General features: G+C 35.3%; 2 protein-coding genes across 2 annotated transcripts in view; one reads left to right on the top strand and one right to left on the bottom strand.

Moving 5' to 3' along the window:
- Nucleotides 1–5,778: 5,778 nt before the first annotated feature.
- On the bottom strand, nucleotides 5,779–11,778 carry LOC110448391 (F-box only protein 30-like). The gene is made up of 4 exons (XM_021494607.1): nucleotides 11,698–11,778; nucleotides 10,582–10,796; nucleotides 8,022–9,620; nucleotides 5,779–6,892 (listed from the first exon to the last, which is right to left on the bottom strand). The coding sequence occupies exons 1-4, from the start codon at nucleotides 11,750–11,752 to the stop codon at nucleotides 6,620–6,622; spliced, it is 2,142 nt and encodes a 713-aa protein (XP_021350282.1). The 5' UTR covers nucleotides 11,753–11,778; the 3' UTR covers nucleotides 5,779–6,619.
- Nucleotides 11,779–12,058: 280 nt separating this feature from the next.
- LOC110448408 (gamma-secretase subunit Aph-1-like) overlaps nucleotides 12,059–16,052 on the top strand; it is a 12,218-nt gene continuing 8,224 nt past the window's right edge. Inside the window, exons 1-5 of the mRNA XM_021494626.1 lie at nucleotides 12,059–12,170; nucleotides 13,545–13,701; nucleotides 14,112–14,255; nucleotides 14,459–14,553; nucleotides 15,356–15,478. Coding sequence (XP_021350301.1) covers nucleotides 13,589–13,701; nucleotides 14,112–14,255; nucleotides 14,459–14,553; nucleotides 15,356–15,478 — 475 coding nt within the window. The 5' untranslated portion in view covers nucleotides 12,059–12,170; nucleotides 13,545–13,588. The remainder of the gene's footprint in view (nucleotides 12,171–13,544; nucleotides 13,702–14,111; nucleotides 14,256–14,458; nucleotides 14,554–15,355; nucleotides 15,479–16,052) is intronic.

The following is a 16,052-nucleotide window of genomic DNA, read 5'->3' as shown; positions in this document are numbered from 1 at the left end:
GCTATAGATGTGCCATGTATTTGCAATAATTAACACACAAAAAGCAGTACTTTCATTATCTATTTATTGATTTAAATTGTAGTTTTTGCTGATGAACCGGTTAACTCAAATCTACATTGGAAATTTATGCTAACATTTTGGAAACAACGTTTTCACGGTGATGTATTTTTAAATTACTGTGTGAATTTGAAAAGATCAGTGTAAAACTGTATACTACAGTAAAAAGTCTAATAATATTAGAACAAATGTTCTTAGTATTTCAAATGTATTATAATCATACATAAACTTAAGCTTTGTCATCAGTCTCATTTGCATAAGTTTATTACATACATATCATAACAGTCGGAATCTGGCCGGCAGAAACCATTCAATGCAATATCTACAACAAACACACCAATACAGATAATATAACGGTAATCATTTATATACGTCACCATATCTAACAATGCAACAGTAAAATTATGCCAATTTTATCTCGCCTAAAATCGATGAATCGCTTGATTAAACAATGTTCTCTTTTATCCGGATAACGGCGCAGGAAGCAGACTTGAACACTTTCTCCTTCTGGTTTTATTAACAAAATAACATCATTTACGGCATCATGTCGTAGCAAAATTGAAGGTTCAGTGTGCGCCACCTTGTTGATGACACGAGAAGAGCTATCTTCGTGCCTTCGATTTTGCTATGACATATTCCAGGGATGCAGAGAGTAAGTGAGCGAACGTAACCCCTGGAGTATCGAGGATGCATTTACGGCACCAAAGTCCACATCCCTTGGATACACCATTGGAGACTGTACGTGATAAATTCAGATATGACCTTGCCCAGACTGAATGTTGAATTTCTAAATATATCAGATAATAATCATAATATCATATAATATCACTGTGTTTCCCCTATAAAAATGTGCAACGTAACACTGATTAGGCTATAGCTACTAGTAATCACGGGCCATTTTCGTTGAAACGGTTCAACCTGTCGGACTACAGTTGTATGTTTATTAAATAATGTCGGACCTAGTAATAGCATGCTGCTTTCAGGCGAGCCTTGACAAAGCCTTGCAAGGACTGCATAAACGATTGCAGGTCCGTCTGGATTTATACCCAAAAATGTTACATTCATAAACTAGTGATCTAATCAACTACTTTACAAACTGCTCATTTTCTCAAACTAGTATTATAGAAGCCAGAGTTCCCCCAAGGTTCTATTTCAGATCATTAAAGATAGACATGTACATTACGTGATGCGTTCAGTCTCTAGACGTTTTGGCACTGATACATCTTTTACGCATATCCTCTTCATATCGTCCTCAATTGGACGAAGATAATGATTAATTGATTTCATTCCTAACATAGAAAAACGTTTTATCCATCTTTAATGGAAGAGAATTGAACGGAGATTTTGATTTACTATTCAGCGGTGAAATATTTATGGTGGGGTGCTTTTTCCAACACTGATGGTTGGGTATCACAGATGAGAATTATTGATGTCTGTAATGAAAATTGATGTTCCAAGTAACGCTAAGTATATGCTAAACTGAGAAACTTCGTTGAATATGTATAATTCTATCATTTTACCTGCTTTATACACTGTTGTGAGTATGGGACCGGTTTACAATTGTCGCCCCTCGTATGCTTTAACTCTATGTTAAAGAGTTTCGGAAAGGAGAAAAGGAAGGAAACTGCAGCTATTGTACAAAATTAGGAATGGTTTAACTTAACGTTTCCTACATGTGATTCTACTAAACACAGTTAAACCAAACTGCTAGATATCCCCTTAGAAATAGTCATGATTTTATTATACCCAGCTTTAACGAATTTTAAGTACAGATTCATCTTTCATGCCTTCCACGCTAGGCTCTTGAAATAATCTGGAGAATGTCGTATACGTAAATCATTTAAGGAAAAATAATACATCTCTCTAGTAATAAATTCTAAATCTCACCTTTTTGCGGTTATGATGAACGCATACTAAGCACATGCTAAATACCATTAACACATATTTAGAGTATAACAGTAGTTCCTTAAAATATGGCTTAATTAAAGTCTGTCTTGTGAATCGCACTGTCTGCATTTATTGATCTCCTTGTTAGAATGCCTATCATTAATTTTTAAAAATCTCCCAAATTATTGACTACAGAGCGTGCATGTTTGTAAATTTGAATGGTAAATCGGAGAAGATGGCATTGATAATGTTAATATATCTTGTGCTAAATCCTCTTGCCATTGCTTTCGGTAAATAAATATGTTTAAACTAAACCCTAAATATCACATGTAAACATTACAGACTTAAAACTAGCCATGCACATCATTGTAATTGAGCTCGTAAAACCATCTGATCATGAGAGCATCTTTTATCACGGCTTGATGTAAAACAAAAGTTTAGGTGTTGTCATTATATAGCTGGTCTCATTGTGTTACGATAGGAGAAAACTTCTGAAAATGTTAAGACATGTTATTAGCAAAATGTAGATTTCATACATCTTGGCATTAATAACAAAATTCATTTCTTTCATACAGATTTAGTTTTTTTAATTTCTTCATCAATATTACTGAATTGGCAGATTATTGGTCAGGAAATTGTTTTACCTGTAGATCAATTATCTGAAGAAAAAAGAAGATTTTTTTTTTTACAAACTTCTTTTTAACTCTGTGCTATTTACATGATGGCTTTAATGCAAATTAAATTTATCAATTCGTTCAATAAACTGGTGTTATCTATTGAAGAAGTCATCTAATACATGAGTGGCAAGACTAATTCTTCATTATACTATATACTGGGAAATTTTCGCAGCAGTTAAACTTTCGCTTGTTTGTCCTCCGTAATGAGGCTGAATTAATCATTAGATCGAAACAAAACATTAAACATACACTGTAGTAAGTTAATGGGAATGATTTTAAACAGCACATTAAACATACTCTGTAGTAAGTAAATGGGAATGATTTTAAACAGCACATTAAACATACACTGTAGTAAGTTAATAGGAAGGATTTTAAACAGCACATTAAACATACTCTGTAGTAAGTTAATGGGAAGGATTTTAAACAGCACATTAAACATACACTGTAGTAAGTTAATGGGAAGGATTTTAAACAACACATTAAACATACTCTGTAGTAAGTTAATGGGAAGGATTTTAAACAACACATTAAACATACTCTGTAGTAAGTTAATGGGAAGGATTTTAAACAACACATTAAACATACACTGTAGTAAGTTCATGTGAAGGATTTTAAACAACACATTAAACATACACTGTAGTAAGTTAATGTGAAGGATTTTAAACAACACATTAAACATACTCTGTAGTAAGTTAATGTGAAGGATTTTAAACAACACATTAAACATACTCTGTAGTAAGTAAATGTGAAGGATTTTAAACAACACATTAACCATACTCTGTAGTAAGTTAATGGGAAGGATTTTAAACAACATATTAAACATACTCTGTAGTAAGTTAATGTGAAGGATTTTAAACAACACATTAAACAAACTCTGTAGTAAGTTAATGGGAATGATTCTAAACAACACATTAAACATACTCTGTAGTAAGTTAAATGGAAAGGATTTTAAACAACACATTAAACATAAGCTGTAGCAAGTTAATGTGAAGGATTTTAAACAACACATTAAACATACACTGTAGTAAGTTAATGTGAAGGATTTTTAAACAACACATTAAACATACTCTGTAGTAAGTTAATGTGAAGGATTTTAAACAACACATTAAAAATACTCTGTAGTAAGTTCATGGAAAGGATTTTAAACAACACATTAAAAATACTCTGTAGTAAGTTAATGGGAAGGATTTTAAACAACACATTAACCATAAACTGTAGTAAGTTAATGAGAAGGATTTTAAACAGCACATTAAACACTCTGTAGTAAGTTAAATGGGAAGGATTTTAAACAACACATTAAACATACTCTGTAGTAAGTTAATGGGAAGGGTTTTAAACAACACATTAAAATACTCTGTTGTAAGTTAATGGGAATGATTTTAAACAACACATTACACATACACTGTAGTAAGTTCATGTGATGGGTTTTAAATGATCAACACTTGGCAGATATAGATTTGAAGGTTTCTGATATACAGTACATATATTCTATTTGTGTGCAAAAAACTTGAACAGAAGAAAAGTGGTAGACAATATATTGATGACAGCGGTTGTAATGCTGTCATGTTATAATTACCATAGTGTAAAAAGGCGCTAAAAAATTAGAACCTGATGTTCGAACACATTCTTGTTTCTTATATTTGCAAAATTCATCTAGTCACTGCTATGTAAATAACAATGTTCTTACCCAGACAGTTTCGCAGACATACTGCCAGCTTGGTCACTGGTGACGGGATGTTCTTACCCAGACAGTTTCGCGGACTTACTGACAGCTTGGTCACTGGTGACGGGATGTTCTTACCCAGACAGTTTCGCTAACATTCTACTAGTGCCCAAGCTGGCAGAATGTCCGCGAAACTTTCTAGGTAAGAACACCATTTTTTACAAAGCAGTGACTAGATGAATCTTGTAAATATACATTACATTCCTGCTAAATGAACCTTGTCAGTGACACTCTTGTTTCAATTTTATTCAGCCAAGAAGGAGCTAGTTCTGGCTAATAGAATAGAACATCTTGTGAAATTTAGAAATGGTTTCCCATTGAACACCATATATACTTTACGAGTATGGCAGAATATCAATACTTTTCCGTGTGAAGCAGAAATAAACATCTTAGTATAGGAAGTGGACATATAACAAAACAACCACTTATTCTTAAATTGCTTCACCTGTATCCAAACAGAAAATCTGTGTCTCTGCATGCAGTGAATAGAACGTCCAGTTCTGATTGACAACTTTACACCGTGTGAGAAATCACTTCTGATATCTGGCACCATGTGAAAGCCACTCAGTAAAAGTAATGTTATCTACTTGATATATTTATAGAATCCACTATCTGATCATGACTAGCAAAAATAAAAAGGTAAATATTTGGTTCGGCAGTGAAAGTATTAATTGACATGTACATGAATATATCACGCATAGCAGAATTGAAAAATTCTGTATAAACATTCGATTATCAACAATTCATGATATGTGTTAGAATTTATCAAAAATACTGTCTGAATCAGATAATTCAATCAAAACACAGATTTGATTTGGAAAACTCATAAAATATTCTATCAATTATATGTTTTTTTTTCACTTTTTTGTTTTAACCTTTGAAAACAGTAAAAATATTTTTTGAAAGATTATAAGACTCTTTCATGCTCAGGGATGTAGGATAGGGGAAATTCCACCCGAGGGGTTTTCAAATTAAGCAAAACCTGAGGCTGTGCCGAGGGTTTCGACAAATTTGAAAATCCAGAGGGTGGAATTTCTCTATCCTACCCCCTTGGGCATGAAAGAGTTATTTTTCTCTCATTCCAACCACCAGAAGAAGCTCATAAACCATGAAAATGCGTTTGGACTGGCCACCATTTTGAAAATATCAATTTTACCCCGGAGCTTTTTAGACAAAAACGTGTATGGTAAATATATTGTAAAAGGTTTTTCATTTTATCACGTCTCCTTTTCTGCATTGTGGCATGAAAAGTTCCAAAATCGTGATGTCAGGTCATTGTCGAGCCATTGTGACGTCACGTCACGTGAAATGGGGTGTAAGATAGAAATTTCCTACACCCCTTTAAATTTTTACCCTGGACAGCTCTATCTTACACACAGGGAAATGAGAGAAACATGTTTATGTTTTAATTTGATTAAAATAATGTTTCAAACTTACAACTTCAAATGAATGAATTTCAACTGATATTATGTTTTTTTTCTATTATTAGCAGTTTTTTCTCAGGTTTGTAAAAATGGGTCAAGTGTTAAAAGTCCAGAAGGTCAGAGCTTTTTCAGTTTGTTAAAAACTTTTATGTGTTTAAGAACATTTTTCCCTCATGCCCAATTGTCATTTTTTGATAGAATTGATGAATCATTTTGTGAGTTATCCAAAAAATGTATATTCTCTGTAACATCCTCCTCAGACACTACTTTGTCTTTATACTTAAAAATAACTCTAGAACACCATTTTCTCCTCTTAATTATAAATCCTTATGCCATATAGCACACTCAATTTTCATTCTTGTGTGCTAAAATCATCACAGACATCTTGAATAAATAAGACATTCTCTACAACCTAATGGTCACATATCAGAACATTAATAGTGTATAATAAAATATGTTCTGTGATTATTTGTATGGAGCTTTTATATCAGTCAGATCTAAAGGAAAACCATGCCAAATAAGAATAAATCAGTTCTAAGAATGAATAATCTTGTTCTAATAAAAGCTAGCTGATTTTAAAAATTCCATGCCCTTTTATATATATGACTTATCGTTTGAAACATTCCAAAATTCTATGGGATCATATTAATTTCAGTAAAAGGCTTTTATTAGATATTTTAGTATGTCTTCATTCTTGGTTCAAATATTTCCAAATTCCACGCAGCTTATATTTAGTACTTTCTAATTTATGATACAGGCCATTTTTCGATTTTTTACATACAATAGCAGTCCACTAGAGAAATACAGCACCGTTGATCATAGTTACTATCCCACTCGCAGATTTCACATGGTCATGCCTTGGAGATGTGTACGTCAGCCAAGAAATTGTCGTAACGGTTGACCTCTGTACGCATATGCTTCAGCTGTTGAAGGGTACTTATAATGGGGGCGTCAGCACTAGTACTGTCATGCCCGGTAGTGGAGGTGTATGTCCATATGTCCTTGGGAATGATCTTATCCTCCGGGCGATTGTACGCACACGTCTTCAGATGTTCGGACAGTGGACTTGTGTTGTTGTAACGCCACTTTCGTACAGGAGTGAACCCTGTACTGAAACACCATTTCTGAAAAACAAGAGAATGTGGAGGAGCTTTTCATAATCTGCAAAATGTGGTGTGTAATATATCCTAAACAAGAGGCCCAGAGGGCCTGTATCACTCACCTGGAAATGTTAGCAAAATTGAAGTTGAAAAAGCCAGATATTGCTGGTAGTGTACATGTATTACACGGTTAGTCAGGGGTTACATTTATATGCAATTGGACAAAATCCTGTCATTCCTACAGGAAAAGGAAAATTTTAAAGAATTTGCTATTTATGTTTTCCCTATTGGGCCCCGCCCCATTGACCCCAGGGTGGTCAGACCCACTGTTGATACAAAATTAAGTCCCCTTCGTCCAAGGATGCTTAAGACCAAATATGGACAAATCCTGTCATTCCTACAAAAGGATATATATTAAATCTATTCCTCCATAGCCCTTATTGGGCCCCAACTCTCTGCCCCGGAGGGGGGGGGGGGGGGGGGGGGCAGACCCACTGTTTACACACAAAATTGTTTCCCCTTTACCCAAGGTTGCTTCGATTCATACCTTATTTGGACAAAATCCTATCACTCCTACAGAATTTTGTCAAAATATCTTCATCTCAATGGAAGTAAAAGGATATTAAAGCTATTCCTCTATATCCCTTATTAGTCCCCACGTCTCTGCCCCTAGGGAGGTCAGACCCACTGTTTATATAATACAAAAGCTGACTACATCTCACATGCGGATTGTCCAAGGGATTAGGGGCCTTTACCCAAGGGTGCTTCATACCAAATTTTGACAAATCCTGTCATTCCTACAGAAGAAGGATTTTGAAGAATTTGCTGTTTCCCCTATTGAGCCCCGCCCCTCTGCCACCAGGAAGGCCACACTCACTGTTTATACAAAATTGAGTCCCTTTTGCCCAAGGATGCTTCAGACCAAATTGGGATGAAATCCCTTAATCCCTATGGTAGATCCCTTCCGACCAGGTTAGCTAAAATAGTAAAAATTGTTTGCCCTTACAACTTCTATGAGAGCCTTATTCCAGATATGTATTATGTATATATATGTACTAATTTAATGAAAATTAATGACAGGACAAAAAAACAACAACATATTTCCACATAGGGCTGCCCCAAGATAAACAGAAAAAATAAATTAAACTTATACCTTGGATGAAAGCTTCCAATTGAACTTTGATCCATTCTTGACCTTTTCCCAGACAGGGGTCACCATGCCCTTATTGACAAGGAGGGAACAAGTGACGTTGCGGAGGAGTTTACAGGTGAGAGACAGGTTACACAGGCTGAAACTGTCCAGAAAGGCCACCAGGTGTATCAACACTTCCATGGGTAAAAAAAGCAAGAGAGATAACTCCTCATTGACTTTCTGTGCTGCAGTCACACAGTCATATCCCCCTGAAGGATTACGGAATCGTGGATACACTTTTATTCTTGAATCAAATTTGTGAGATGTAACAATTTCTGGTGTGGCTTCCCGTAGTCGCTGCCTGGGAATTTCAGCACACATATCCATCACTTGATTGTTTGAGTCTGCTTGAGTTTGGAGACAGTCAGGGCTTGACACTGTTTTAGAGACATCATTGTCTTCCCCCGTGTTGTCCTCATCCACACAAGTGAGCAGACCGAAGCTCTCGAGCAGAGAGCTATGCACAATATGACCCCTCGGCTCTGCTGGGACAAGCCTCTGGTAAGAATATGTACAACCGAGGTAGGCTAGTGGACACCGTTGTTCCACTACACCATTCAATCCACACTGGATGTCATTGTGGACATTTTTGAAGTGCCATATGTATTCTTCCCGTCGGAAGTCCTGAGCACAGAGAAAGGTGTACATCTTTGGGTGCTTGGCGATATACTTTGATATGCATTCAATATTGAGACTCACACCTAACATTTCGTGAAGTTTGACATCTTTCTTGTACACTTCCTCTATCTGGACATCTGTGACCCCCAGCTGATCATCACCATCAGACTGACCACTATTGACCGCGTCCAGAGACCCTGTATTACATTTAAAATCACTCCCTTTTGAGCAGGAGTTGTCGTATGTATCACTACTGGGGATGTCATCCTTTACCTGATAATCTGTCGCTGATGGCTTGTCATCCGATTTAGAACATGCTATAGACAATGATTCCAGTTTTGCTTTGATTTTCGCTTCAATATCATTATCTGGTTTGACATCATGTTCCTCTCTGATCTCTGAAAGGTGCTCTTGCTTCTGTCCTGCCTTGTAATTGGACAATGAATTTGAGGCCACCACTAGATTGTCTGATGCATGTTTTGTTGCACGATACAGTTTAGAACAAACACTCATCTTTAGGCCAGGAGGAAACCTTGTACTTTCCCATGGAGTGTCTAACTCATCATCCGACACTGTCACAGAGGCTGTTTCTGACGGACAGTCGGAGTCTACCGACCCACTACGATTCTCAAATGGGACCCCTGGGTATCGCTGGGTTATTGTGTTCTGGAGAACCTTTCTGACCCTTTGAGGTGCCTTCATGGACTCCATCAGCATCCTCTGATCCCTAAGGGCCAGTGCTACGTCTAGCTGACCACATCTCACATGCGGATTGTCCAAGGGTAGAGGGGCCTTGATGTTTTCTTCTGCAGAATGCATAGGCCAGCGATTCCACTCAATCACACAGCGAACCACACTGGCCGGACAAACACGAATGTGGGCATTTATTTTATTTCTTGCCATCTCCAGCGGACAGCCATACATGTGATTTGAACAGGGGACCTGCAACATTACCAGTAATTTATTTGGTATTGAAAGAATAAATGTATAAGAATATTAATAAATATTTGTACATTTTTCCTTACATTTGGAGCATGAGTGCAAGCCCACACTACAATTAGCAAATAAAGATTTTCCTGAGTACCTATTGAATTGTCATATTCTTTAGAATGGAAAAAATGACACTGAATTCATTTGAAACCATTTTTTCTGCAATATTTCTTTTAGGAATGTAAGGGTTCCTAATGTATTCATTAGATATAGATTAGTTCTGGATTTTTTGGCCCCAAAATTCATAGAAATTAAAAATCTTCCATAGAACTTTCAAATGACTGTTTCTCTAATTTTGAATATTTCCTCGGTACTATTATGTAAACATTTAATTTGTGTTTTCAATTATGGCTGCCATGGTAACCAGTTAATATTTTCAATCAATTTTTCGGGCCAAAACAGGCCCAAACGATTTGTAATCCTTTATGCTCTTCTCAATTTTTCTTCAGTAATGACAACCCAAATTTGATCTCCATTATACATTATGCAGACATGAAAACCCCTGAACATACAGCTATTGACTTCAAACCATCAAACAGATATGTGTTTGTTGAATCAAATTTTAAGGTGGAAAATATTTGTTAAACGCTTAAATTTGTCAGATCAGAGAAGAACAATTCGTTAATATTATGTGTATTGATCAAAGTCAAGGTGTGCAGATAGACTATGGGAGCCATTAAAAGACTTTATATTAGCTTGATGGGACCTTGGCGCCTACCAACAGAAGTAACAGGAATAAGGATAATTAGCATGTTAACTTGAGACTTGTCTCAATAATGTCAATTTCAATCCTAACTTTTGATTTGTCACATGATGAAAGAAATATCTCAAATGGCAAAAATGTAAAAATTAAGGAATATATATATATATATATGATTTTAACAGAAATGTGACAACAAGATATATATATCACCTTCTCAAGAGGACAAACATTCTTGTGGTCCTCTATTTTACAACCATGTAGTCGCTGTCCACATGACTGGCTGCACTCGATGACCCCACAGCTGCTGCTGTCATCAGGGGAGATAGTACAGTAGCGATCATGACATCCTTCACAATGAGCGTGCAGGATAGACAAACTGAAAGCTACTGGACATGTCTTCTCTAGGCCAGACTTCACTAAACGCCCTGAAAACAAATCATATTGTGTGAAAACGAATGCAACCATAAATGTTTAAACATCTACTAAAATCCCGATTGGATAAACACTAGGGACAACCTGAAAGCTTTTTTAACCACGAGATAGATAACAATTCACTTATTCATATTCCGGACATCAACATATAAACTGATGTTAAACTTTGTGTTCTTGATATATAGGCATTATGCCTGCGTCCAGTATTATTATTATTATTATTATTATTATTAAATGTGATAGGTGAGCATGAAATTTTCTTTGTTCTAACTATAGCTACCCTACACAAAGCAATAAGCAATGGATATGTCATCCAAGTTTTTCATCTTAAAACTAAATCAGACAATTTTTGTGCTCAATTGTACCTCATTTTTAGTATTTATTGTGTTTTGCTAAAATAAAAATGCTCTTTTTTGTTTTAAATATATTAAAAAGATTTTTATGTGTTGTTTACTCGTTATGGTATATCACTAACGTCCCCATTTCAGTGATAAAATTGCTACTGTAAACGGGTAATTGCTAGTCTGTTACCTGCTTACATGTATATGCTCCTATAGCAGAACAAAAATTAGTCATTTTCCGTGGCTAGAAGCTAATTTAACACCAATACTTCCAAATAACAGAATAACTGAAAACAGTACATGACGTTGATATGAGTCTGTCGGTGTCTATATAAGGTAAACCTTATGACAGGCACGATATTCACTGTACGTAATATGAGAAGCACAGCGATCAGTAGGGGTCCTGACTGACTAAAACCGATAAACAAAGATTCTATAGGCCTACATTCTATGCTATTATAACCTATTTAGATTTATATTATACTGGTTTTCACATGTTTATCACCCTAATGTGTTCCAAATAAGTAAGAACGGTTATTGATTCTATACAAACCAGACATAAAGGACATTTTGGACGTATCTCTTCCAGATCTTCCCTCTATCGGCATAAGCACCCACTTCCAGTAACTTTTGACAGTTAGTCTATGTCAGTAGGAAGCTTAAATGTCTGAAATCCAATTTGCTTTTACAACTGTACTCAAAGCAAGCGTTTTTAAGACCAAACAAATGTGTAATAACCTACAGACTTATTTCTGTTTATTTTCATGTATTAAAATTATGTTAAAGTCATAGTATTTCTGAAATATTTAATCATAATATTATCTATAAAGATACCAATTATATCTAATTATTATCTTTTGATCAAAATTATTTTCATACACATTGATCAAATTAGTTTGGAGCACATCAAAGGAAATCGGAAAAGGGAAAACACAAGTTTTGTCAAAGAAGGAAGAAGACGGCTTTTCATAACTATACACTTTTAAAGAGATATGTGACTGAGGACAACCCACATTTAAGTTCAACGTGAGTCGCTGGAATGAATTTGATGCCTAGCAGTTGCCAATAATCCCCGTAAAGGTTTTTCAAAACCGATACATAATTCTAAATCTGTACAGTACAGTAGATGAGTCACATGTTAGTCCGTGACAATGATATTGAATTGTTATAAAATTGATAACATTTATCAGTTGATATTAACACAATAAGATGATAGTTGAATGAGTAGAATTAATTTGGACTATAGACCTACATGGGTGTCCGAAATATCTATAGCTCCTCGAGCTCTTAAAAATGGTATTGTTTCGATTAATAGATAGTAAATAAAGATATTTATGCCAGTATATTGTTGTGGACGTCATTATCATAAACATCTTTAGAACCCATTTTCAGATCGTCCTCAAAAGGACCTCTCTCAATTTTTTTTGTTTATTTAAACATATTTTTATTTGCATCTATTATGCAAACCCTAGGGATTGGGCACAAGTTGTCAAACTTATACAAAAAAATGCGTACAAGATTTGGTGCGAACTTCATGCAGTTATAATTCATATTTGAAATTTCAACAAATTTTATTGGACAAAAACAATTGATCAATTGGATGAGACAACAGGCTTAGCCTATAAGTCTTCTCCTAACCGGTAAAGATGGACAGAAAACATAAATTTAATACATAAGCTCAACAAGACACTCATATAAGGGTGCTGATTGAAACAGGACATATATTCGTCGGCCAATTGTTTGTTTTCCATTTGTCCAAAAGGTTGTAAAATCTTGCGAGATGAAAGGTGTTTTCAATAACATGTGTCCATGAATACAATTTGAAAACAAGTTTTAGTTAAGCTCAATCTGAAGAAATTATTTTCTAGATTTGTAATGGATTACTAGTTGTCGCATGTTTTACTACATTATGTTACATCAGAGTTTAACCTCTAGTTACTTCAAATCCACAGGAAGTTCGAAAACATTTTTTTTACAATAAATTTGAAACAGTCAATCTTTGATGTTTCAAACTTTGCCTGATCGTCAGGAAAATATTGAAACATCGGAACTTCGACACACAAATATTGAACATGGAACATCAAGATCATGTACAAATATATAAGACAGAATGTGATTCTTATTTGAAGAAACAGGTCAGTTTTAAATGTATAATAGCATGTTTATTAAAGGAGACCATTTATATATGAATTAAGGGCCAAACAATCATTTAAAAAATCAAAGCCCGTTCAAATTTGCTTAATTGAAAATAAGACATTTCCAGAGAACTGTGCAATAATCTGATGTGACCCAATTAAGTTTTGTTTTCTTGTTTCCCACTATATATAGCTACAATATTTATGTTAATACTTTGTTTCCCACTACAATATTTATGTTAACACTTTGGTTGACTTTATCCAGATTCCTGTCACTGTGCTCTAGGACAATCTACCTCCTGTATCACCATGACACTGATGGAATTCTTCGGCTGTACTTTAATTGCATTTGGACCTCCCTTCGCACTCTTCCTGTTTACTGTTGTCCGCGACCCTCTCAGGATCATTGTTCTCATTGCAAGGTATATTGTTTGTGGTATTGGGTATCATCAACATTTTCATATTGTATTATATTACAATGTATGTTGTGTCTTACTCCAATACTTTATTAGTCCAGCAATGGATAATATTGAGGAGTTCTCTACAAATATATCTAAAGTAGGTCACTTACCTAGACTTCGTGTTTAACTTCACTTCTCTAGGAAGATTTTGTGTATAGTGCTGGTCGGTATCAACAAAGCAAGGATATTATTTGTTTTGTATGTTTATCAAATTTTGTAGTTTACGGTCTATGCATATGTGAAGTAGGTAGCTTTTTAATATGCATTAGATTATTTATGTTTTATTCATTTCTTTATGTTCAATATTTGCATTCATGTGTTGATGTTCCATAGATATGCTAGCTGACTGTTCTTGTTCTATATATTTACAGTGGGTTTTTCTGGCTGCTAGCGCTGCTGGTCTCGTCCATATTGTGGTTTGCAGTTGTACCCTTGCGAGAACAGCTGGCCTTTGGACTTGTGTTTTCTGTCATTTTCCAGGAGCTCTTCAGACTGTTGTTCTATAAGCTATTAAGGTAATGTAGCATTGTTTGTGACACACTAATCATACAAAGGTAATCTAAATTTAGAAGGATTATAGAAGCATTGTCATGTAATGATAAAAGATCGCAGGGGAGGTTTCGTCAGCATACATAGTTTTGAAATCTTGTTTGTTGTAATAATGCAGGAATTTAATTTCATTACTATAATCTATTTTATGGTAATTTCAATTTTGCAGAAAAGCTGATGAAGGCTTAAAGATGGTGACTCAAACAGAACAAGATATGCACTTGGAGCCAAAAGATTTCACCAACAAGCACATCATGGCCTACAGTAAGTATCACTGAGTAAAGTGTAGATTAAGGATTTACGGAACAAAGAGACTGATTGTGTGTGAAGTGGGGGTGGTAGGATATTGAGTGTAACTGGGTTAGTGGCACAGTTGCTAATAAAAAATCTGACAGCATTTCCATACCTGCTTCAATTTCATAGTGAAACAAATCAGATGTACAATGTATGAGAAAGTGAAATATCTGTGGTTTGTGTTATTTCTCCGAAGAACACATTTTACTTTAGTACTAGTGTAGTTTGTGTGTGGGATATCTCCCTTCCGGCGTTTTAGAATTATCTCCCATAATGAAACAATTAAAACAACTAAATGATTCTTGATTGCTTGAGCATTGTCAATGTAATTGTATGCATTCTTGTTTATTTTTCAAACTGTCAATATCACCAAATGAATAATGGTACTCACTTGGTCAAAGTTACTATAGCATGCAGGCTTTTCAGTTGGGAAATTTATTTTAAAAAAAACGATGTGTGAGACTGTCTGACAGGTATACCCAATTGTGACATTTGTGCTTTTCCATTGTAGAAGGGTTTTACATCATACATTCAAGTATTCAGTAAAATATCTTTTATTAAATTAATTCAATGAACAGATTTGTCGTTGTTTTGTAAACAAGAGGATGAGCAAGTCTGGTAGGATAAAACCTTTGCCATAGTTATGAGTAATTTAGGTGATAAATAACTGATGTACTGTTTAACAAGTAGATCTTGATAGTTTCAACTTTTACGATAATTTTTAACCAAACTATATGTTTTTAATGAAGTCCATGACCCTTTTACTTTGTAGTTTCTGGGCTCGGATATGGAATAATCAGCGGGGCATTCTCCATCGTCAATGTTTTAGCAGATATGGTTGGACCAGGAACTGTCGGTATCCAAGGCGACTCACATTTCTTCTTTGTTGTCACGGGTAATGTGCTGCACAAAACCACATAAATGACCCAGGCTGATAAAAAGACCTTGATTTAAAACCCATTGGAAAATATCTTGTGACAATCTCATGAAACACGAAGAAATTTAAACTCCAAGATTTAATTATATGTCTAAATGGGAAAATTATGTTTCTTACTTGGTATTTGAGTTATTGAATGTTTCAAAATGAATAAGTGTTTTTATCACATACCTGTTGAATCTTGTTAGCTCACCTGGTCCGAAGGACCAAGGTGAGCTTATGCCATACCGTGGCGTCCGTCCGTACGTCAACAATTTCTTTAAACGACTTCTTCTTAACCACTGGTTGGAATTAAACTAAATTTGACTGGAAGCATCCCTATGTGGTGGGGATTCAAAATTGTACAAATGGTGGGGCTGACCCCCCAGGGGGCTGAGGGGCGGGGCCAAAAGGGGTCAATTTGCCCATATTGCTTTAAGCGACTTCTTCTCTGAAACTAAGAAGTGGATATCAACCATATTTGACTGGAAGCATCCCTAGGTGATGGTGATTAAAAATTGTACAAATGGTGGGGCTGACTCCCCAGGGGGCT

This window comes from Mizuhopecten yessoensis, unplaced genomic scaffold, assembly GCF_002113885.1.
Source record: "Mizuhopecten yessoensis strain PY_sf001 unplaced genomic scaffold, ASM211388v2 scaffold4033, whole genome shotgun sequence".
Classification (NCBI taxonomy): Eukaryota; Metazoa; Mollusca; class Bivalvia; order Pectinida; family Pectinidae; genus Mizuhopecten; species Mizuhopecten yessoensis.
This window is presented reverse-complemented; position numbering and strand designations above follow the sequence as displayed.